This window comes from Parambassis ranga, chromosome 12 (genome assembly GCF_900634625.1).
Source record: "Parambassis ranga chromosome 12, fParRan2.1, whole genome shotgun sequence".
Classification (NCBI taxonomy): Eukaryota; Metazoa; Chordata; class Actinopteri; family Ambassidae; genus Parambassis; species Parambassis ranga.
Window position 1 is genome coordinate 3,739,690 of NC_041032.1, and position 23,263 is coordinate 3,762,952.

Here is a 23,263-nt window from a genome sequence, read left to right on the forward strand (position 1 = left end):
CATGTGTCATAATTTTATTGTTATACTGTACAGTACAACTTTGATTCTGTAAGTTGAAACATTACATGTACTGGTCAAGGTGCTACTATTAGTATATGCATACTGCACCTGTAAACAGTTTACAAGTAGAAAAATACAAAACCAGACACCACTCATCAATATGTGAGAGGAAAGGGATGAAAAAAAAACTGGTGGGTTTCATAAAGCTATAGTACCTTTTGGTGAAGAAGAAGAGAATGAGGGCTGATAAAGGCAGCATAAAATAACTTCAGGGAGCTGCTGCTGCTGCATTCTTGAAGAGGAATTGCACATATTTTCTAAAACAAAAATAAGACAAAGTCTGACACATTGAAGGTCCAGTGTCTCACTGTTTTTTTTTTCGCTACACATCAAGTGCACTTTGCACAGTCCACAGGAGGCTAAAACAGGAGGAGCACATCCTTCCAGAAAGGAAGAAAGTCCATCATGTAAGTGGTGGTCCAGATTTAAGGCATGCATTCACAAAAATGTAGATCAACAGCATTGTTGTTTGAGTGACAGCAAAATCAGCTTGCCTGTAGACAGCTCACAGCAGAAAATACAAACTCCTGAAGACATGTGGCAACAGGACCTGGGCAGGAGATGACAGAAGCCAACAACAGCACTGGGATTTTTGTTTTCTAATTTTACAGAATTTAAATTGGGCTGATGAACATTCTACTCAAATTAAACATTGACACGCACATTCAGCACAGCAGTTGTCCTTAAGAGCTTCAGTGGCATTAGTTCTCTCACAGTAAGGTTACATTGAACACATGTTGATGCCCATTGAGGTTGAAATCAACCATTGATCATGATATAAATAAGGATATTTTCTGTCATCAAGCTATGACACACGTTAAACTGGTCCAAAGACATTATATGTGCAAAACAAAACATGATGTAATCATATTAGATCATAACTAACTTTGAAAGAGTTTTGTAGACATGCTAAGATCATGCCATGACATCATTATGCTCAGATGTAAAATGTCTCATAAAGACAATTTAACACAGATGATGAATCAGGAATTAGGTGAAAACCCAAACATTCACACACACACACACACACGAGCAGTAGGCATGCACGCTCAGAAATGTAAAAGTGTCAAAAAGTGCTGTGTTGTGCAGATGTATGTTATGATCTGCAGACTGATATAACACTACATGAAAGTTAAGGCAGGAAAAAAATGAGACTCCAAAGAAGACGCAACCAAATAACATGTATCCTAAATCCTGTATAGGAGGCTGAAAGAAAGATGTTGACATACAACAGACCTCAGCTGGTGCGCCACAGCAGCAGGGACTCAGTTAAGCAGTTCAGTTTGATTATGTCAAGCTCCACTTTTGAAAACCTAAAGGTTGTACCAGTGTTGGCCACAGGAGGGCACCAGAAGACTGTCAGTACTGCAGTCCTCACAGTTTAAAGAAGCTCATCTGCAGATAAACTGTCCTCTGAATACAAAAGCGAAAATCTCTGTTATGTGAGCTACAGGGTGACAGCTCTGAGACAAAAAAAATGGATTTCCAGAACTGCTTATTGTAAATGTACTACAGTTGCCTAATGCCAAAAATACGTAAATAAAAACATTTATAAATATCTTAGTTCAGGTGCAATAAAAATTAAGAAATTTTGTATTGGTAAAATACCTTCACGTGCAAGACACTCCCAAAAATCCTGAATTTGTTATAGGAAGATGCAGTAACGGCATCCCAGACACAGAGGCTTTACCTCTATGCTTTTTGTTCCCCTCTTGATATCCAGCATGAAGACAGCTCTGCCTAGCTGATGACAAGGGCCGATGAGACACAGACTGCAGTGAACCACACAGACAAGCACATATTTGGAACAACACCACAAAAAAAAGGCCAGACTGAAAGGTCAGGTCACACTCCAGCCTTTCAAGGCATCACAGATGCAAAAGTTTGTTGACATATAAAACAAAAGACATTTTACCCTCTTCCCATCAGTAAATGTTCTAAATGCTGATCCAAATACTTCCTTTAGGCACAGTGATGTTCACCTGCTCTGTCTGACATTACCTGCTGGGACATGAGGTGAAATTCTACTCATTATACGATATGATCCCTTTTTTACTCATCAGAGAACAAAGAAACAATCTTTGGGGTGTGTGGAGGAGTAGACCTATGGAGGTTAAGTCCATCCACATTCATCCTGTGTATCTCCCTCCAGATGTGTTGAGAGGCAGTGGAGACAGATGTGGATAGGGTGTGGTTATGATGGTTCGCCACCTGTCTCTTCTCTACTGTCTACTGTTGAAACTGGAGTTGGCGCTACTGCAGCTTTCCTCATAAGTGGGTGGAGGTTCTGTGACACACAAAGACAAGAGTGTAAATGCTGCAGACACCACATTGCAAATCAAGTATCATTGTGTACGAACTAACCATGAGGGTAGTCCCAACTGTACTCTGGAGGGAGAATGAGTGAACAGGAAGTGGGGACTGGAGTTACATTCCCTTCAGTAAAGAAAGGTATAGTGGCTCCAGTGGACACACAGAACAGTGGAGCGGATGCGCCTGGTCTGTGACTGGGAGGCAGCGCTGCACCCGGTGCATGGCTGAAGGCGCTGGGAGACATGGTGATTGGTTGGCCTGAAGGGTCCTGCTGAGAGTGGCTCTTTGTGGGAATCTCCTCATTGGCATTGCCCCCTGTGCACAGCTCAGGATCTGGCTCCTCCTCCGCCGGTGGGGCACTGGGCATCACCCCTGCTGCGCTAGGGGCCGCCATCGCACCACAGTGGTCCGGACTATTGGGCATGGGCCTCGACGGAGACAAGTTCACAGCGATGTTTCCGATGTAGATGGGTAGAGTAACAACGGCTTCTGGAGATTTTAGTGATACCTGTAAACACAAACGGTGAGTCATGAGGGGCCACAACTACAACATGGTTGCAAGTTAGTAATTAAAGAAACCTTATGTAGGCATTTTGGATAAAGATTTGGAGAAGTCAATAAGTAAAAGTAAAAGTACGAGGAAACAGTCTTTGGCAGAGCACAGACACTGACTCACAGCGTGGTCACTGCCAGTTTTGAGATGGAATATTTTATTAAGGATGACAAAAACAAGTTGTTGTGGCCAAGTTGATGAACCTGAAATCCACTGGGTTTCCCTCACAGGTTTGAATCTTGCCAGCAATGACAACTTTAGTAGGTCAGACACATGAACAGATGTATGAGGTGTGAATTTTCACACATGGATTGTTGATAATCACTGAGGCTGGACACCATGATCAGTGAATGAAAGCCAAAAAGCAAACTGTGTGAAATATCAAATATATACCAGATTGTACTTTCAGCAAAAAAACACATTTAATATGGTCATGGTGTGGCAGCACATTTATTCACTCTGCTTTTATGACTCAGAAAAGAGAGACATAAGAGTTGTGTGTGCACACACACAACTGCAGCACTGTTTCTTTGACTTTAACCACTAAACTGTATAATCACAGATGTTTCCTGCTGATGCACCTCCCCATCCACTCCCCTGCTCCTCCCTCTTTTTTCCCTCTAAATTCCTGAGCACACAGTTGAGTTTTGTGCAGAGAGCACCCTTTTTGTAGCGATGGTGGTATAGTGGTAAGCATAGCTGCCTTCCAAGCAGTTGACCCGGGTTCGATTCCCGGCCATCGCATCAGCTCTTTTTTTCCCTCCCTCTCTGGTTTCACACAAATCTGGTTTTATACAAAAGAACAGCAAAAACTTAAAAATAAACCACAGCAGGCAATTACATTTTCCCACTTGAATCACTAAAGCCTTTGCAGTATTTGGTAAACTATACTGCCATCAGTGAATGACAGAATAAATCCAGCTGCAGAATAAATCTGCACACAGCACTGAAACTGAACTGAACCAACTATAGATTCTCAATATTCACTGTCATCAGTGAGCAGCATGAGTTGTCGTGGCCGAGTGGTTAAGGCGATGGACTAGAAATCCATTGGGGTCTCCCCGCGCAGGTTCGAATCCTGCCGACAACGCAATCTTTAACACCCTGTAGATACAGCAGTAGACGTACACTTAAATGAACATATGAGGTATGGGTTTTACACATGGATCACTGACAATCACTAAGACTAATCACAATTATAAAATCATCAGCTCATGCACAGTAAAAAAGTATGTGATCCTGAAAACAAGCATCAAGCTACTAGTGTTCTACACTCTGATGTGAGTAATCACAGATGGTTCCTGCTGATCTCCTCCCTACCTACTACACTGCTCCTCCCTCTTTTTTCCCTCTAAATTCCTGAGCTTACGATTCAGTTTTGTGCAGGGCAGCCCTTTTTCACAGCGATGGTGGTATAGTGGTAAGCATAGCTGCCTTCCAAGCAGTTGACCCGGGTTCGATTCCCGGCCATCGCATCTTTTTTTTTTTTTGTGCAGCAGGAACATTCATATTGTGTAGTTTTACAACACAAACCAACAAAGATTTTGCAATGCCTGCCAAATCCAGATGCAGATTCGATACAAATAAAGTTCAGCGTTCCCTTTAGTTTATCTTTACTATCTACCATACACACACTCCAATATCCAACAGCAACCAAAACATTTTCTCCCTTTCTTTCTCTCGTTTTTGTTTAGGCCTAAAAGAACACAGAACAAGGTTGTCGTGGCCGAGTGGTTAAGGCGATGGACTAGAAATCCATTGGGGTCTCCCCGCGCAGGTTCGAATCCTGCCGACAACGACCGCATGTTTTAAACTTTTCCTAAAATAAGGAATGGAGGTGCAAGCTCAAATGTTGCCAACCACAGTAACTCTTGTCCAGAACTAGTATTTAAGGCATCCTGCAGCCAGCTTTGTGCTGCTACCAGTCTAAGTACAAAATGTGAGTTGGATGAAGTATGATAAATCTTTTGTAGGTCATACCAAGTGGATACTTTACACTTTCCAATGAGATTTAAATTTAAAAACTTAGATTAAAAAGATACAAGCTATTGAATGTGTCTAGTGGCACAGCATTATTAACACAGGTAAAAATAGATTAAAAAAAACACATTTAAGAGGCATGTTATGTTATTTGTATATTTCGAAACAATATAACATGCACAGTATTTGGACGTACCGTCACTGAAAATGTGCAAATTAACATGTTTGGCTGAGAGGCTAAGACGACAGATGATCTGTGTGCAAAAAGCTGGCTATAAAAAAATCCCAATAATGTTCCCATACTAACAGACTGACAGACAGTACCCTAGTGTGGGATTAATGAGTCTGTATCATCAATAATTCAGTGGTTTTGATGCGGAAACGATTAATACTGTATCAAACGATGTGATATGCCAGCTAAGAGAGCAGAAGCAGATGAGAATATGATATGTGTACCTCACATGAAGGCACTGACACCATTTACTGACAACAGCCACTAAATGGTGTTGCTTCACCACTTAGTGTGGCAACAACAAGCAAGAAGTACTGATAATAAGACAGGCAAACACAACATCAACTTAATAACAAGACTTTCTCTGACCTGTATAAAATAGTCGATGTCTATGAGGCTGCAGCCGGCCAGTGCTGACTGAGGAAGAGGAGGCACGATGATCTGCTCCCTCCACTCAGCGTGTTTTCCTGCTTTTACTCCGGCTCCTTCCACCTCTGCGATGGTCCGCAGGTCAAACACTGGCCGCTTAGTCTTATAGGTCACTTTCTGGCATGACAAACAAACAAAGATGTAAAAAAGATGTGACAGGGTTTAAAGGAAAAGTATTGTTAAGAAATGGATGCTACTGTTGCTGTAGAGCTGTTACCAGCATTCCAAAGATAAAAGCTCATAATGGTTTTTGGTATAGGACAAGAGAGACATAATCATTCCTGATATTAATTAACCTACCTGTATGAGACTGGCCAGTACACATCCTGTGTCCTTCCCAGACTTATTGTGGATCTCAGTGGCTAACTTGATGACCTGACCAGGTATATAACCCCTCAGGTCGCTGTGAGCTTTCAGCATCAGTGTCCCCGTCTTCACTAGGAGGTAGCTGAACTTCTTAGTGGTCACAGCGTAACTTACATTCTGCAGGGACCATTACAGAATAATTACTTTTCTTATTCCTGATAAGTTCAACAGTCTGACAGATTCAACAATAACAGGAAGCTCTAAGAGTCATGATGGGAAGAGAATAAAGGAGTTAGAGATACATTACATCCTGCTCTGCCTTGTAATCCAATAAGCTTTGACCAAGACAAAGACTGATTAAATAAATAAAGATTAACACTCAAATTCTCCCACCTTTTTAGGGTTACTCTGTCACTCTTTTAGTCTCCACATATATAAAACTAAAAAGAATGACATGAAAAGGAAAATCTGTGAACTTACTTCAATGTCAGGGACCTCATTGAGGTTGAGCAGGTTGAGTAGATAGAAGGGCCGGTGGGCTTTGTAGTCTTTGGAGAAGCGGGGCGTGTCGATGGATGCCCTCACACGGTAAACAATCTTCCCAAAGGGTCCTTCGAAGGAGGTCGGAACAGCAACTGAAGAGAAATTGTGAACAAAAAGAGAGGTAAAAAATAAATAAAATAAAACTGAAAGACCTATCTATCTATATTTCATATAATATATAGACAAACTATGTTTTCATTTATGTGCACATTTAATACATATTTTCTTTAAGGAGAGGACTGAACTGAAAACCTGTATCAGAGAATTTAGACATTTAGGCAAGGAAAAGAGCGAAGAAGAGAAAACAGAGAGGCAAATGGCTGGAGGGTAGGAAATTTAAGTAGTGGATAAAAATAACTATTTGGAGAGAAGGCAGCCAGACAGACAGAAGGAGAGGGATATTCAGAGGCAGGCAGCAGAGAGGAAAAACACAACAGGTTCAACACCTGCTCGGATATTGTCATCTAAACAAACACTCTGCATAGAAATTTCCAAGCAGGATGTGTAAAAGGCTGATGAATGTATTGTCAAAATAAAAGCTGAGCCACTCAGTTACCCTCACTCTTCTAATGTGTTTCCTGCATTCAGATGTTAATGTCAGTGAGGATAGCGACCGCTCAGGCGACAATCTGCTGCTGCTGTCAATAAGAATTAACCAGGAGAGGCGGGTTGTTGTTGTTTTGTTGCAGACAGCTTGGCAACTAAAACAGAGCCGCTGGATGAACTGACAAGAGGACAGAGAAAAGCACAAAGCTGACTTTCTCTGGAGACAGGCCAGACTGGGCTGCTGAAAGTGGCTGAGTGGCACAGCCTGACATGCTCCCCTGAGCCTGAATAAAACCTTTCTGCTGTATGATACAGAGAGCAGGAAAATGGATTATTTGACTTATTGAAAATTATACTCATAATTCTCAAAACCTCTGAGACAATTTTTGACCTTAAAATCACCTAATCAAAAGTTTATTTGAATTTTCAGCCAAGACAATCTAAGTACTTTTTTTTAGTGTTCTGTAATGCTAACAATGCTTCAAAGTGTCAAAAATAGGAACTCCTATTAGTCATCATGAAGAAGCAATGAAGTGCTGCAGACTGGCCCACCTATATCACCTCCTCACTAATCAGGTCAGTATTACATACACAGTTGTTTTTGCCACACCAGCAGGGGGCAGTAGAAGATACTTAATACACAAAACAGCCACTTATCACCAAGTCAGCATGCCCTGTGCTGATGTTCTCAAGTCTGGGGGGCCTGAAAGTAGGGGAGGATGAAGCACAGAGGCATGAAGACCAATTAAACAGTGACTGCACAACAGGAGAGGGAACTAAAAATAAACCAACCCCCTTGTGCTTCAGCCTACGCCTTAGAGAGTGTAAGATACCAGACAGACACTGCACAGTGTGTGCCCTGACAAGTATGTTCAGCCGATCTCCTTGTTATTTGCATAGTTATAGTCAGCATAAATAATTCAACAGCATTAAAAGTGTGTTCCTGGGAAATAATATGCATTATCACACTGTGGGGTTTCTCCCAAATCTTAACCGGTGCTGTGTTAGTGTAACCGCCTTATTACAGCTGCAGGTAAACATTTTTTCAGAGTTTATCACACCTGCATTCTCTTTCCACTGACGTCACATGAATCTCTGATAAAACAAGCCCATGAGAAAACAATTATGGGAACTGAGGGCGTTTTCAAAACCTGAAGGAATAAAGTTAAACACTCACCTGGAATGACAAACTGGAAAGGGAAGCTGTGTTCACCTGCCGCTAGAATTCCTGTAAAAGAGGAAGGTTTATCAGAATGGAAAAAAATATGCAAATGACACAGTTAGAAATGCTGTGATATCTTCATGGTTTGCTTGTATCATACCTCACATATTCCTTTGTATATACTTATTTTTCAGAAAGGCAGCGTGACTGTGGGGCTGACCTAGTTTCCCAGTGGGATGAAGTTTCTGACACAAACAAGCTTTGTTTTTCAAAGAGAGTTGACCTGAGTTGTCTTTTGTGTTAAAGGAAGCAAGTGAAACCAATCGGCATGCGTTACAGGAAGTGGTGAGCGGCTGGGTGTGGAACAATAGACAGAAGTCACTACCAAAGTTCGAGGCTCTCTCAGTAGTTAAACAATCGTTAACAAGTAGAGGCCATCAGTGATGAAGCTAAGGCTTTGTTGCAACATCCACTGGTCAGCATCAGGATCAGACCTATAACTATAAGACCAATGTGAGCTAATGGTGTTTTCATTTACCATCAGATCCAATGGAGAAACCTAAAACAATACCTCTGCATCCACATCCTGTTTGTAAGCCTTTGGTCAAAGATGTAATTTATAATGTTTGATAAAGCTGCTCACAAATGAAGCTAGTTTCCTCAAAAAGGAACTGGGACTATTTTAAGTGGCAGCTTAACACTCATTTACTGGTCTACTGGTCATCTATAGCAGCAGTATGTCATATGTCATACCATATGCCACAAAGTGCTACATTGTGGCTCACTGATGGCTTTTTAATAGTAACTGGACTATAATGGAGCTCTATGGCACAGGCTGCACAACAAATCTCCAGCCACAGAATTATTAGCAGATACTCAGAAAATGCAAAGAAAAACGGCACATGCTACGTTCCGAGGATCCCACCTGTGTTTTGGAATCAAACTGTAAGTATTTTTTACTGAAAAAGAGTTCTTTACTCATGAAAGAGAAACCTTTGTATCTCAGCTGTTCACACAGTGTTCAATCATTGCCATGCTTGCAGTATTCAGACAGGACACCAGCTACAGTGACTCACCCAGAAGGCAGTTTTACAGTGTTGACTTTGGACGATTATGTGGTCTTTTCAAAGTTTACACGGAAACCATATCCCATTTTTTCCATTAGGATTTGTAATCACTTCGCAGATAGTGCAAAGAAGCAGACATGTTATCTACAAGGGCCTAGAAATGGCCGCAGACCTTCTCATCACATGACTTTCAACAACTCAATCATTTTTCCATTTCATAAAGTGCAGCTGTAAATCAACTCATTTTCAAATATTTCTTTCTGCATCAATTACATGCTTTGTTTACTTCGCAAGCTCAGCTAAATTAATAACCAGAGCATAAGGAACCAATGAGGACCTTTCCGTCCTCGTCACATAAGAGCACCTTAAGCCAACCAGCTTATTAATTTTCTAGATGAGCTGACAGCCCAATTAAATTCTTCCAGACAGCAACGTGTCTCACCTCATTGGGTACTGGCACTTTTTCCATTAGTCTAAGTTTCCCGGGGGTTGGGGGTGGGGAGTGCTGAGACGTTGCATCATGTTTACAGCTACAGGAAGCAGTCATGCACTAAACTAGCACTGTACTGCTACAGCAGGTGCTCAGCTGCAAAGAACCAAGCTAACTGTTGCAGATAAGAACACATCATTGTGCTGTTTCCATAGAAGAGTGGGACTTTATTTTGAAGTAAATGTGGATAGACTGAAAATGAGAAAAAAAAAAGTAAAAATCAAAACCACTCAATAATTGTGAGGGCTTGAGATGGTTCACAACCAAAATATCACACTTACTTCTTTTGATTCACTGTCTGTGCAGAGATGTGATACTAACAACATAAAAAATAAAATCTGTGAAAACCTTACAGTACATGTGCTTTAAGGATGGTCTAAATATCAAGCTGTCAGTTTCTAAAACCTGCACTGAAACCATGGTCACGGTGCAGCAGTGGGAGGGAGATCCCCATTTCCTGAAGGTCATTAACTGGGAACAGTGACAGGATGAAGAACGGACGGTGACATCACTGGCCCTCGCCTCTCTAACCGTCAAGCATCTGTGGCATACCACATTATCAGTCAGCCACAGCGAGCGTCGCTTGCTTTGTGTAAGTGTGTGTGTGTGCGTTGATCCTCTGTCACCCTTCCCATCTAGCTGTCTGCTGTTTCTCTGACCTTACGGGGAAAGAAGCCCATTTTCGGAAGAAAATGGGATACAGAAAAATGGCAGAGATAAAGGGCTGCAGAGAGCGTGCGTCATGAATTATTCATGTCCTCCTCCGTTTGAGTCTGCCTGGTGTATTACACTACACTATGTGGGTAGTGAGGTGTTGAATAAGTTTTACCTTTGCTTCAAGGACCCTCCTGTCATTAGTATGTTGCAAATCTGAGAAGACCATTTTTCTGTAGAGGATCCTAAACTAAAGTACTAAAACGATCTATAGGTTTTAACATTAACATTCCAAATATCAGGCAGACTGAATTAACAACTATGTAAACGATTACATTGCATAATCCTCTCATAAATATCTATGTACGAGAAGATCAACTGGTCTCCCTGCTATGTAAAAAGTGGGTGTGTTCATGTTGTGCATGTAACTTTGTCAGTACTGCAGTGTGGTGTACTGTTATTATATAGTAATATCACAAAATCCTGGTTGCTCTATTTATGCAAGTTTACAGTCTACAACATATCACTGTTACAAAATGTATTAAGCATAAAGAACAACTTTGGTTAAAGATTTATTTAAAGGATACAAACATCAACATTATACTTAACTGAGTAACTAAACTTTCATGTGGTATTCATTTACATCCCATGTTAAGGTTAGGGTCCTAAGACCTAAACATTAACCTGCTTAGTGGTCTTTTATCCATGGTGTATGCCATTATCTTTCACTGTGTGTTTACAACACATTCCTTGCATAGCACATTTTACCTTCTGGCTATAGGCGGCACCAACATGAATACAAAAGATGGAAGATCAAACTGAAGACAAAAGGTCCTATAATATAATTATATATATAATATATAAATATAATTAATGGAAACAAGTAGAATATCTGTTCAATTGGACAGTGGAATAATAAAATGAAAATGTGGAGCATGTCCAACCTTCTCATCATACACTCCTGGACACTGATGACTGTGTCTCACCTCAGAAAGGCAGCATGCAGTGAGGCAGGCTGGAACATCCCTGCAGGGAACTGTTACTCTGACTGATTGAGGCTTTAACTCTTCACTACAGGCTGCAAAAACCTGCTGCTGCCATTGTGAGATTAAGCCTGTTCCAACAGATTTCCCATAAACTAAATGAGGTGAAAGGCAGGGGCCTTCAGTCACGTCATACAGTGTTGTTATGACAGGGATATGGAGGTTATGAAATTAAAGTGCTTTCAGAAGATGGCGATAAATCTTTTTCTAATACAGGATGTCTCTGCACAGTCACATGGTGTAGTGAGGTGATATAAAAAGAGCATACCAGTGCTTTTTAGAGTTTTCTGAAAGTTCCAGACATGCCTGCGTGTTATATTCTTATAAAAATATAAATGCTTACCTTTGTCAGCAACAGACAATGTGCTATTGACGTACTGCTCCTCCAAAGTCCATGTGGGGTCGTTCATTTTGGTGGAGATTCCACATGAGCCCTGACAGTTCACCTTGATGGCTGGGAATTAAGAAGACAAAACAAAAGCGTAGTTACTGAACGAAAAATACAAGAAACATACATTGGATTCATTCAAACTTTCCAGAGTCCTCATTTTATTTTTATATAGTTATTTTAATTCTCTATGCTGTCCTTAGGAAGCTGAAGAGGTTGGTGCGAATAAAACATGGAAGCTTCAGGTTTAACTGGTTTGGACCAACAGTTGTGTCAAGTTTAGAATTGCAGTATGCTAGAGATTGGTGAAGATACACCAGGTTAAGCTCCAGTCTTATCAAGACTGATGACTGTGGTTGTAACAGAGGGCATGAGTGGATCTGTGCAAAGAGCATGTTCTGGTTTTTTTCAAATAATTCCAGTGTAAACACAACAAAAGGTGAGCTGTTCTCCTGTGCAGCTGCACAGGAAGTGATGTTATCTTCTTCTCACGCTCATCTCAGCCTCTGACAGGATTATATCACAATAAGTCTGCACAAAAATGTTCACACTGTTGCTGCAGCTCTGCTAACCATGAGAAAAATGTTCAAGTGAGCATCAACAGGGATAGCACCACGGCTCTGTCCCTCACTTGCTGCATCAGCCCTCCTTCCTTTATCCACTTGATCTGTCAGCAAGGAAATGAAAACCCTCTAAAACATGCACGCACACACAAACACCAAAACTGTGACACAGGCCAGAGGATTAAACAGAAGGATAGCGCCGCCTCAGTATTATCTCTTGATGATCAGACAGACAGACAGATAGAGCTAATAGTACTGTGAATGTTTTGCTACTAGTTTAATTGTGACTCCCGTCTTTCTTTGCTTTCCTCCCTTTCAATTTCATTACATCTTCCACTTCTTAAGTGTTTTTTTCCCAATACTGAGATCCTGGTTCTGCCTGTACTTGAGAATGAATTACTTTTAATGCCCTCTGCTGTCAAAATTATTTGGTTTGATGAGGGAAAAACATCAACTCTCAGGCACTGATATAAATGCCACAGACTGTTTGACCAACACCCACACAGGATTCTGTGCTGGCATCACAGAATACTCTCTCTCTCTCACACACACACACACACACACACACTGAGAGTGGCAGATGGCTGAGCTGTCCACACCGGCAGGGCTGCTGGCAGAGTTTTGAGTAGGAAGAGGGACCTTTTCTGCCGGTTAAAAAAAAATCTGCATTTCACAAAATGAGGCAGTGCCCTTCAGCCATGCAGACTAATGCCCATTTATTTGGTCATTAATTTAACGCTCCAATCTGCTAGTCCAGCCATCTGCCTCATTCATGGAAGAAAATAATACCTTTTATGTTCCAAAATAACACACAGTGTGGCTTTCTAAGGGTGTAACACATCGCCAAGCCAACAGTGTAATTGTAAAGTACACAAATATGACAGAAAAGAGAGACATCACACAGCCAAATGATATTGTTTTCTATTGTGGGGAAGTGCAGAGCAGAGCCCATGAAAGGTCATTGCAGGGGTAATCTGTTAATATCCCTAGCAGCAGCACCAGGAAGAGCGGCCGCAGCACAGCTGAATGGCGACTAGCTCTGTCATGAGAGGAGCTGCTTTGGTACAGACTGGCTGTCTGCTACTGAATAACGAGCCGGCTTCACAGACACACAGAGCCAGATGGACCAGGAGTGGTGATGATACACACATCCACACATAAAGACCATAAAACCTCCATTGCCTGCTCCTAATATAATCTCATAAGGTTTGAGAAATCATCAGGACAGGACAGGAAAATGTGGCATGTATTATCAGAAACATCAGATTCAGATTATCAGACAACCTCTTATACATCTATATATATATATATATATATATATATATATATATATATAGATGTATCAGACTCTCCAATCTGGAGTCAACATGGCTGTGAAGAATTGATGCCAAACAGCAGACAGTTCTTAAAAGTCATTACAGATTATAAATGAAATTATGTGTAACTTTCACAAAAGATTATTCTTTTGCATATATACTCTTAGGGTAAAAAAAAAGCTTTGCAGCACCACACGGCTAACACAAAAATGTCACCTTGTGGCTTGGCAAGAATTAAGAGGCATCGAGTTAGATCAGGCAGCAGTCCAAATAGGTCATTTCACAGGTGATTTGAATTAACTTACCATCCACTCTTACTTTCTTTCTTAATTTCTAAACACCACTGTCTGTTTATAGGCTGTAAAGGCCTGACAAACAGAAGTTTAAATACTGAAATCCCACAAAGCAAGCTCCCTTTTGTGAAGCCAACTATCTTAGAGCTGCCAGTACAGCAATCTACAATATGCGCCAGTTCTCTGCAGAATGAACCACAGCCTGGAGCCTGAAGGAAAGTGACACTCAGTAGTAAGAGGGAAGCCGACAGCAGAGCATGCTCTGACTCAGCAGCTGCCTGGATTTGTTTCCAACACTGGAGTCTGTCCAGATCCTCTCAGTGGTTCAATCAAAGAGTCTGTAGGCGGAGGTGATCCAGGTGCTACTACTCATTGGACTGTGTGAATAAAGAAGGTGTGAGCAGACCGATCCAAGAAAGCAATCGATGTGTTTGTAGATCTTGCTGCCAAAACATGACTGCCGTGGTTTTATTGTGTTCTCTGATCTCTAGGTAACACAGGGTAGTGTGGTGGGGGCATGGGGTTAGTCAGAGGGTGTGGTAAGGAAGAGTGAGTGTATAAAACTTAGAAAGGTGAACAGAGATTACTTTCTATTTAATCCTATTATGCACTATGGCTCTGTCTGGCAGAAACAGCGTATGAACCACAGGACAATAAAATTGTACCAATTTTCCACAGCAACCTAATCCTACATTTTTTGACCAGCAATCAGCGTTTCTCCTCCACCCTCTCACTTTGTAGGAATTTGTTCTTCAGGACATACATTCCTGAGTAAATATGAACCAGTTATGTAGTGCTGTTGTCTGCATCCTTTCATCTGTGGCATTTACAAAAATTAACATACACAAAACAAGATCATGTAGTAAGTAAGAGTATTTTTTCAGCCTGTCTTTGGCACCAGAACATGGCAGGGCTGGGCAATAAATTCATTTTATTGATTAATTTGCTCTTTAGGACAATTGGGTGCTTTTTTGGAAAGCGGGAAAATTATCAACTAAAAACGTAATCGGGTTTCTTGTGAAAAGTATGCTGTGAGATGGGAAACATTAGTCACTGGCAGTTAGTGGGGAAGCATGTGGGGAAGTTATAATGGTAATTTACTTAACTTATTTAAATCCACTTCCAGCTAACTGTGTGAAGCACAAAGGAGTCTCAGAGCATGTGTAAGGTCTGAACTTTACCACAACAAAAAGACCTTAGCCTGTCAAGCAGCAAAAGAGACTGGAGATGAGTTATGTTTTCACAGAGGCTAAGGTTTCATTCTGAAGTGGGTCAGTAGTGTGAATGAACTGTTTGAAAAAATTCCTCACATGCCTTAAAATGCTTGTTTGACGTCATAAAGGTGCGTTCCAGCATAATGAGGTTTGGAAACCATATGTCAGAAACTGTAGAAAGGTTTAACTACAGGTTATTTTTTTGATGTCCACGTATAACTTTTCATGCTTAATTTGGTGGCACATCAATCATGCAAACACATGGATGCTCACTTTCATTTCATTCATTGGTTCTACTAACCCCAGAGGTCACAGCCTCTCTCCACGGGACAGCCAAGTAATCCGACGCTACACTTACTACCCTCATTAAATCTTTAAGCGCTGGAAACAATTAGTCCCTCTCACTTTTCCTACGTCTCCCCTAGTCTCCTTTCTAATGCCTCTCAGAGGGACATGTCAAACACAGCCACCTGATCTTATGATCTATCACTCCTGACTGTAAGGGAATCCCCCACAGCAGAACAGAGCCTGGGCTGTTCGTACAGACATGTCCTGAGTTACCTCTCTGTGAGCTGGCAGGAAAGGGCAGAAACATAGCACCGAGAGCTGCTTCAACTCATCACTTCATAATGTCTGTGTCTGAATTTAGTTGCATTTGTACACCAATCCCTGTACACATGCATGCATGTATAAGAGGCTTATCCCTGTGGAAGTTACATCATGAAACCAGAAGACATGTAATCTGTGCTCTGCACACTGGCTCCTACATTTTTGCATTTCACACACACATACTGCTTCTGTGTACAGATATTCAATAGAACAATTAAGCAGTTTATCCTCTGTGTTTTTTTCTTTTATGTGATTGTCTTAATAGCTGTCAGGAACTAAGGTATGTAAACACTGTGCCAGCTGAATCTGTTTTGAGAGTATCTATGTCAGCAGAGGAATGCTTTTAAGGAACCCTTATGATAATCAGCAGTGTCCTTAGTTGACCCGATTTTGCTGCATGCTTTCAGACACAATGCACTTCTCTCAGATCTTGTCTTGGATCAATCTAAAACCAGCATTATGAGATCAACATATTTAGGATTATGTTCCCCTCCACACACACTGTCAGATGAAGGCCAAGATCTGACTGCAGTACAGACATTTACCCTGCTGTCACCTGAAAACACAGGTTTCAATTGTGTGATTAGTTATTCAGTATCAGCTGAGGCTATCAGTGACCTTCAGACCTCAGATCCCTCCTGTGACTGTAACTATCAGAGATAAATCACTGCTGACAACTATGGTCCTGTTTGAGCTGCCTCAGTCGTCATTTCCACATCTACAGAGACAACAGAGGCGTGCAGCAAGTACTGATATCATCAGCCCTATTCAAAAGTCCAGAGGTATTTGTGCCAGTAGAGACCTTTAAAGAGGCAGCTCTCAGCCTGTTGTTGTAGAGCGGACAGACATGTCAGCTAACTCTGTGTGTTATGGACACACATATTTCCAAGGGCTTCTCAGCTGTCATGGGTGACCTTTCCTCTGTAGGTGATGCAGCTTCAACAATAACAGATGCTGATAGCCTGGGGCTTTAAGAAACCCATGTCAGAGCAGCAGACCTGACATGCTGTTATCTCACCTTGGCAAGAGGTTAAAACTGACAAGAAAGAAGAAGCAACTACAAATGCCAATGCAGATTCAAGTCACGCCCATTTCCCCAGTTAAAAGTCCTTTAACTAAATGGAAGCTCAGCAATTAGTAAATAAATAAGTAGATTTTGTTAAGAAAAACGATTAAACCGCCCGGAGCACAGGACCATGTGTCCCGTTTTATTTTATACCAAAATCCAAAGCTATTCTATTTTGTCTGCCATCTGGTACCACAAACAACGCAACAGCAAACTTTAGAAAAGAGGCTTATTAACTGCTATCTTTTCCATTTTTCTGCACGTGCTATTTACCTGTTGTTTAGAGCAGGAAAAGGTGAAAAAACAAATTCAGTTGCATCCACGCATGAATAGATAGTAAAATAAGGCTGCAGCTTTATTGTTTTACTCCGTACTGTACATTTAATTCCTGCCGCTAACAAACAACTCGCCACTAACAGGCACATGACCTCTCTCGGTCACAGTACACACACACTCGCACACACTCATGCATGCTTAACCCCTCCCAGGTACAAGCACCCACACACACTCACTGCCCTGTTTCTGAAAGGAGATATGCCACTCTTATAACATCTGTTTCATTAAGATGGGCTATCGGAAAAACTTTCCTGAGAAAAACAAAAAAAACGTCTATGTAATAAGTATACCCAATATAATAAAACTATTTTCAGACTATATCACTAATATGTAATAACACATACCAACAAGGTATTGGTTCCTTAGGAAAATATACAAGCTTCTGTTTTAACTATAACAAAGGGCTACAGACTTTAGAGAGTCAGATGACCCATGTGGACGTAACATTTCACTGATAACATACCAGTACAGCCCTAAAAAACCTCTTATCTACCAGCTGACAAGTGTTCTATCTTTAGTTTCTTTGTTATCCTGCACCAATCAACGTTTTGTTCCACTTCTACAAACGAGTGACATTGCTGTCTGCAAACTCCTTTTGCTCTTTTCCTCATTTCACAGCACAGGAAGTGGGACAGCTTTGTGCAGAGAGGAAAGAGGGGGTAGTGATCACAGGGTGGGACAGTGCTTATCAGGGGGAATGACACAGAATCCTCTTACAATAGACCTAAAAAAACAGCTGTGGGGGTTAGACAGTGTTCTGGTTATGGAGGTCAAGGGATAGTTATAATTAACATGACTAACTCCAAGGGGAGAGGGAGCAGCTGGTGCCAAGACTTCCAGCTGACAACATCGCATCTATGGGCACAGTATACTGACTGATGCAGTACATGTGGATCGATGCCACCCGCCCACACTGAAGGGCAGCAATGTGAATGGAGTCACTGATATGCTCACTGAGTAATCATGCGTCACGTTTCTCATTTTAGGACAAAAGACCTCCAAAGTCAGAGGGATTAAAAAGTCAAAACTTTTATAGAACTTCATGTGTTCAGTTCTATATGTAGCGGACCTCTACATGTACATGTAACAAGTGCAAACTCTATAGAAAGTGTGTTAACAGCACATATATGACAACTAAAACTTATATGATAAAAACTTTAAAAAACAAAAAGAAAAATCCCATGAATACATTCCTTTTATTTTATAATCCTTTGCTCTATGAGTCGTGTAAAGGGTGCTGTGTAATAATGTGTGTTTATAACCCTTGAATCCTCTGACTTTCAGACAAAGCTCTTATCAGTCACCCTCGGGGAAGTGATGTCAAAGATGTGATCGTGGTCCTGAGTCTAGACAGTCATACTGCAAGCTAAGAAAAAAGGCACCAACAGATAGAATCATCAACAATAAGCTTGTGAAGATCCAGGTCATGCCACACATTGGAGGTTTAAGGCATTAGAAATGTATTAATGGATCCTTTAAGAATTCAGGATATGTTGCCCCCTGTTGTTTCCATAATATCTTTGCCTTGATTTCTTCATTAATAAGAACTCCTTGCATAATTTCCAGCCCAACACCTTTCCAGCCCAACCCGCATCTGCTGAATATGCATTACACGCCCCCTCACTTGTCTTAGATGATCCTTTCCTTAATAAATTCTTGGCTGGACTGACTGCAGCAACATGAACAAGTGAGGACTTGTCCAGAGGTTTGTAACGCTCCAACCTAAAGCTCTGAAAGTAACACAGAATTATCTAGAATGAAACAAGGAGTAATGCCTAATGTTATTGATTGTGCTAACTGGATCTCCACAGTTATCACTTTGAAAGAATTTGTGGGGATAAGTAAGCATCATAGTTGCTGAAAGTTTTCATAGCAGCAAGTCTTGCTGGATGCCTCAGATCATATGTCTCTGAAGACTTTCATTCATCTAGGTCATGGGATCTCAAAAAGTTTAAAATCAAGGCAACCTGACTAAAACCATACGAGTTAGATTTGGACAATATAATGTAAGCCTCAACCTTGTCCAAGATGAGAAGTCATCCTAAAATTCAGAAGTCAAAGTGTTTTGTCATAAACCAGTGACTCTCACCATGTGATCAGGAAACCACAGGTCTATACAAATATATATATGTGTGTGTGTGTGTGTGTGTGTGTTTCTAGCCTTGTTTACATAAAGGTGGTGGTTTGTATTACCACAGAGGGTGACTGGGTTACAATGAATGTTTCTGTTTTGCTGAAAACTTAGAGCCACCACTGTCATCTGATATACAAAGGAATTCAACACTCATTTACACTTTTAGGGTGTCTACAAAGATATACAGTGACAAGCCTCAAAAGATAAATACAGCATTGCAGTTCCTCTTTCTTTTGTTACTCTGTAGTCACAGAACTCTTTTCTGTTTTTCTTCTGTGCTGGAGCCTAAAGGAAACTGTCAACACAGAGGTATGTCCCACATGAGATAGAATGTCCACAAAAGCCAATATATTCTGTATCATGTGACCATACAGTAGGCTGTTAAGGGGGGTTAGTGGGGAGACTGACTAAATTGAAAAAAGGAGGCTAAACCTTACAGACATGCTGACTCTGCTCTCTCCTCCAGATCTATTGTTACACAAAGAGGGATCATCTGAGAAAATAGTTTGTATCTGAGGACTGACATAGGCCTGTTCACTACAAATAAAGTGCCAATTTTGATATAAAAAAACACTTCAAAGAGGTATAATTACTGCAAAATAAAATTCAGATAAGGGGTGTTTTTTATTATTAATTAAGGGCTTTTAAAACTAAATAAACAAGCGAAGATGTGCAAATAAAATCCAGGATCTTCTTAAAGCTACTGACTGCACTTCCTTGTTTTTCTTGGTTCTTCCTGGTTAATCCTGTCCAATCAGAACAGCCAAGACAGAAGAGCAACCTGCTACTTGTAGGATTTTGCACAGCACTTTCTCTCAGATAATACATTTCCCCTTAAATAATAATTGCACCATGCTGACTACACCGTTCCCCTTAGAAATACATTTTGATCTGCATCACTAAATGTTAGTCGCACACTCCAATATTATCAAATGTTGTGTCTGTGGGTGCTGGAAGAGGTTGTGCATGTTCAACATTATGTGTAAATAATGTGTGCATGTGGCTTATTCATGTACTTTCATTCACACATCATTGACTGCCATAGAGGCTGTGTTTGTAAGGAAGCTGATCAATAGAAATGCTATCTAATGGACACTATCATCAATAATAGAGTGAGGCTGAGAATTTGGCCTTCACAACATTCAGCACTTTGGAAAGCTTGTATTTGTTTATTAATATCCTTCTGTATTTATTTCACCATACTGCTTGGTAACACAGCAGACTCTGCAGTATAACTAAAGGACTAAACAAGCATCCACACGGATCAAATGGTGCCACAATCTATGTCAGTGATAGCTTGTGTGGCCCAGCCGTACTTAAAAACATAAAACATCAATTTCATATATAGATGATCCTGCTCTGACAAACAAGTCAAGGAAAAGGGCAAAATATCCCATAAGACTCATGATGTAATCAAAAGCCCTAATCGGATAAATACAGGAAATGTATTCAACCAAGAACCGACTCTGACATCCATACAATACCTCTATTTACTGCAACGATACTGTATTCTCTTTTCAGTACCTAAAAACAGGAAATTGGCACACTCATACAAAAGCAGCCATGCACACATTTCCCTTCCTCAGCACGATTCAAGGTGCCTGATTGATGGAATCATGAGCAGCCATAGTTGTGAGGGGTGATGTCACTGGATACATAATGCAGCCTCAACATTTACAGTACATTAACAGACACGGTGAAAGACTGGGGTGGAGTCTCGTCAGCTGCAGAGGAGTCACTGGAGGACTCTAACTAAACCAACAAAACAAAAAAAACAATTTTTACAGGCTACTTTCAGTGTCAAGCTGTGAGGGGATAAAGGAAGTATCACAATGAATGGAAGTAACAAATGTTTTGATTTTTAGTCTTTTTAATGTTGACTTTATCCTGTTAGAGATTTTAAAGACACTTTGCTTTAAAATACTTACTGACCTACTGACTTTTTTGTTGTATCTTTAGTTATTGTGCAACTGACGACTGAAAGCACAGTGTGGTCTCACACTTTGCTGCAGGCGTGAAATCTGTTTTTCCAGCTTATTGCAGAGAATTGAAACTGGTAAGGGAGACAAGTAAAACACAACTGCCTTCTTAATTTACATCGAAGAGCTGTCCGTATACTGTCTACCACTGCTCCATGCCACCAAAAGAGGGGTTTAATTTGGGAATAACGCCGGGTGTCAGATACAGACGAGCCACAGGCGGGACACCTAACAGAGCTCAGCAGGAGTTTTGACCTCTGCTGTAATGCCATCTGCTACAGGTCAGCCCGTGCATTATGGCAAATTAATCTCACTGTGTCAGGCAGGCATGCAGCTGTAAGGGAAGTAGAATAACTTCATAAAAATCTTAGATATACTAAGAGAAGTATGAAAAAGTGTAGGTTTTGGTTTTAAAAGACAACTCTTCCAACATTCTGCTGTACTCCTATATATTTGGAATAAGAAAATAGTAGTTTAACCAGGAACTAATGACACTACTGATCGCATTAAAAACCTATTTGGTAAAGTTTACGCACAGATAATTGCCTCGTAAATCCAATGTGCCGCCCCATCTACACTGCTGTAAAGAAACATCACACTACTACTTAACAGTTAACAGTTACTTTTAAAGTAACAGTATTGGAGCTATTGAAAACGATCCGATGTGAGCTGTGTGCCTGGTGCGCAATGCATCCTGGTATATGTAGGCATTGCAATAACAGCTGTATTACCATGCCATAACCTAATATTGCTTGCACAGTTGAGTTTATTGACTGTATATTCATAAAAGTTGCCACATTCTCTTCAAAACTGTAAATAAAGCTGGGTTTTCAAATTGTATAATATAATTACTACAAACTAGGAAAAGTTGCTGTTGTTGAACTGAAAGTATTTTACAGAATCTTCCTTCAGTTCCTGACCATAACACAGCCCTGTGCCAGAGTCCCGTTGGAAAAGTGCTTTAGTTAAAGATGATAGAAGCCCTTTATGATCACAGAAGAATCCCCACAAGGATCACTCACACACAATGGATTCTTTGTGTACTCCCATGACAACTGCACCAGCTGCTCTCCACCTTGCTGAACTACTTTACCCTTCATCAACTCCACATTTGTCTGAGGCATTATTTCACCTATGAAGGAGTGAAGCAATAACACCTGTTGTTCTGTGTTTGTCGACCACAAACAATTTCAGGGGTTCGTCAAAGACATAACAAGGAAGCAACAAAACGCAGGATGTGATCCAGGATGTGGGCTTTCAAGAGCCTGACTATTACCAACTAGGCGGAGTGGTGCAGCCTGTAGCCCGCGGCGGCTGTTCGTGTCATGTGCACGGTGGAAAATGTCCACTCCCAGCGTACCCCCCCCCCCCCCCCCCCCCCCAAAAAAAAAAAAAAAAACACAAAACGACCGTATTCATTCCACATAGCAGCTGAGAAACAAACACAAAGCGGACACGGTGTCGTCTTTTCTTCCACTATCACGGAGGAAAAGTTTATTTACCCCGAGCCTCGCTGCGCGCTTCATTAACCCAGGCGGTGCAACGCAACACTTCCTCACCCAAACAGTACTGGAGGCTTTACCTTTGTAATGCAGCGAGTTGGCGGTTCGTATCTTCACGGTCCCGCTTATAGACTCTCCCGGACCGTAAACCACCTTGTTGTTGGTAAAAGTGATGTCGAATTCTTGAAGCTTCCCCATGGCTCCTCTCTGCTCCGCTCCTCCGCCGCTCTGCGCCTCTGATGCTGCGCTCTCACCTGCTGCCGCCGCGCCCCCCCCTTCCCTTTGCCAGAAGTGACGTCACTCTTACCATAGAAAGTAATAGAGGAGTTAACACATGGTTTGTGGGTTTTGCATGTTTTTATGTAATCAAGTTGCCACAAATATCAAAATTATAGATGTAATAAAAGACAAAAATATTTTCAACTGTTTTGTTTAAATACATTTTTTTGACTTTTATAAACAGCACATTCCACCATTCCCTCAAA

General features: G+C 41.1%; 1 protein-coding gene and 4 non-coding genes across 5 annotated transcripts; 4 read left to right on the forward strand and 1 right to left on the reverse strand.

Moving 5' to 3' along the window:
• On the reverse strand, nt 1-23,027 carry arrdc1b (arrestin domain containing 1b). Its single transcript, XM_028418077.1, has 8 exons — nt 22,859-23,027; nt 11,722-11,832; nt 8,140-8,190; nt 6,354-6,508; nt 5,868-6,050; nt 5,508-5,684; nt 2,425-2,881; nt 1-2,347 (listed from the first exon to the last, which is right to left on the reverse strand). The coding sequence occupies exons 1-8, from the start codon at nt 22,974-22,976 to the stop codon at nt 2,283-2,285; spliced, it is 1,317 nt and encodes a 438-aa protein (XP_028273878.1). The 5' UTR covers nt 22,977-23,027; the 3' UTR covers nt 1-2,282.
• On the forward strand, nt 3,599-3,670 carry trnag-ucc (transfer RNA glycine (anticodon UCC)). Its single transcript has one exon. It is a non-coding gene; the product is annotated as a tRNA-Gly (tRNA).
• On the forward strand, nt 3,935-4,016 carry trnas-aga (transfer RNA serine (anticodon AGA)). The gene has a single exon. It is a non-coding gene; the product is annotated as a tRNA-Ser (tRNA).
• trnag-ucc (transfer RNA glycine (anticodon UCC)) lies at nt 4,330-4,401 on the forward strand. The gene has a single exon. It is a non-coding gene; the product is annotated as a tRNA-Gly (tRNA).
• Nucleotides 4,643-4,724, forward strand: trnas-aga (transfer RNA serine (anticodon AGA)). The gene has a single exon. It is a non-coding gene; the product is annotated as a tRNA-Ser (tRNA).
• Nucleotides 23,028-23,263: the final 236 nt, after the last annotated feature.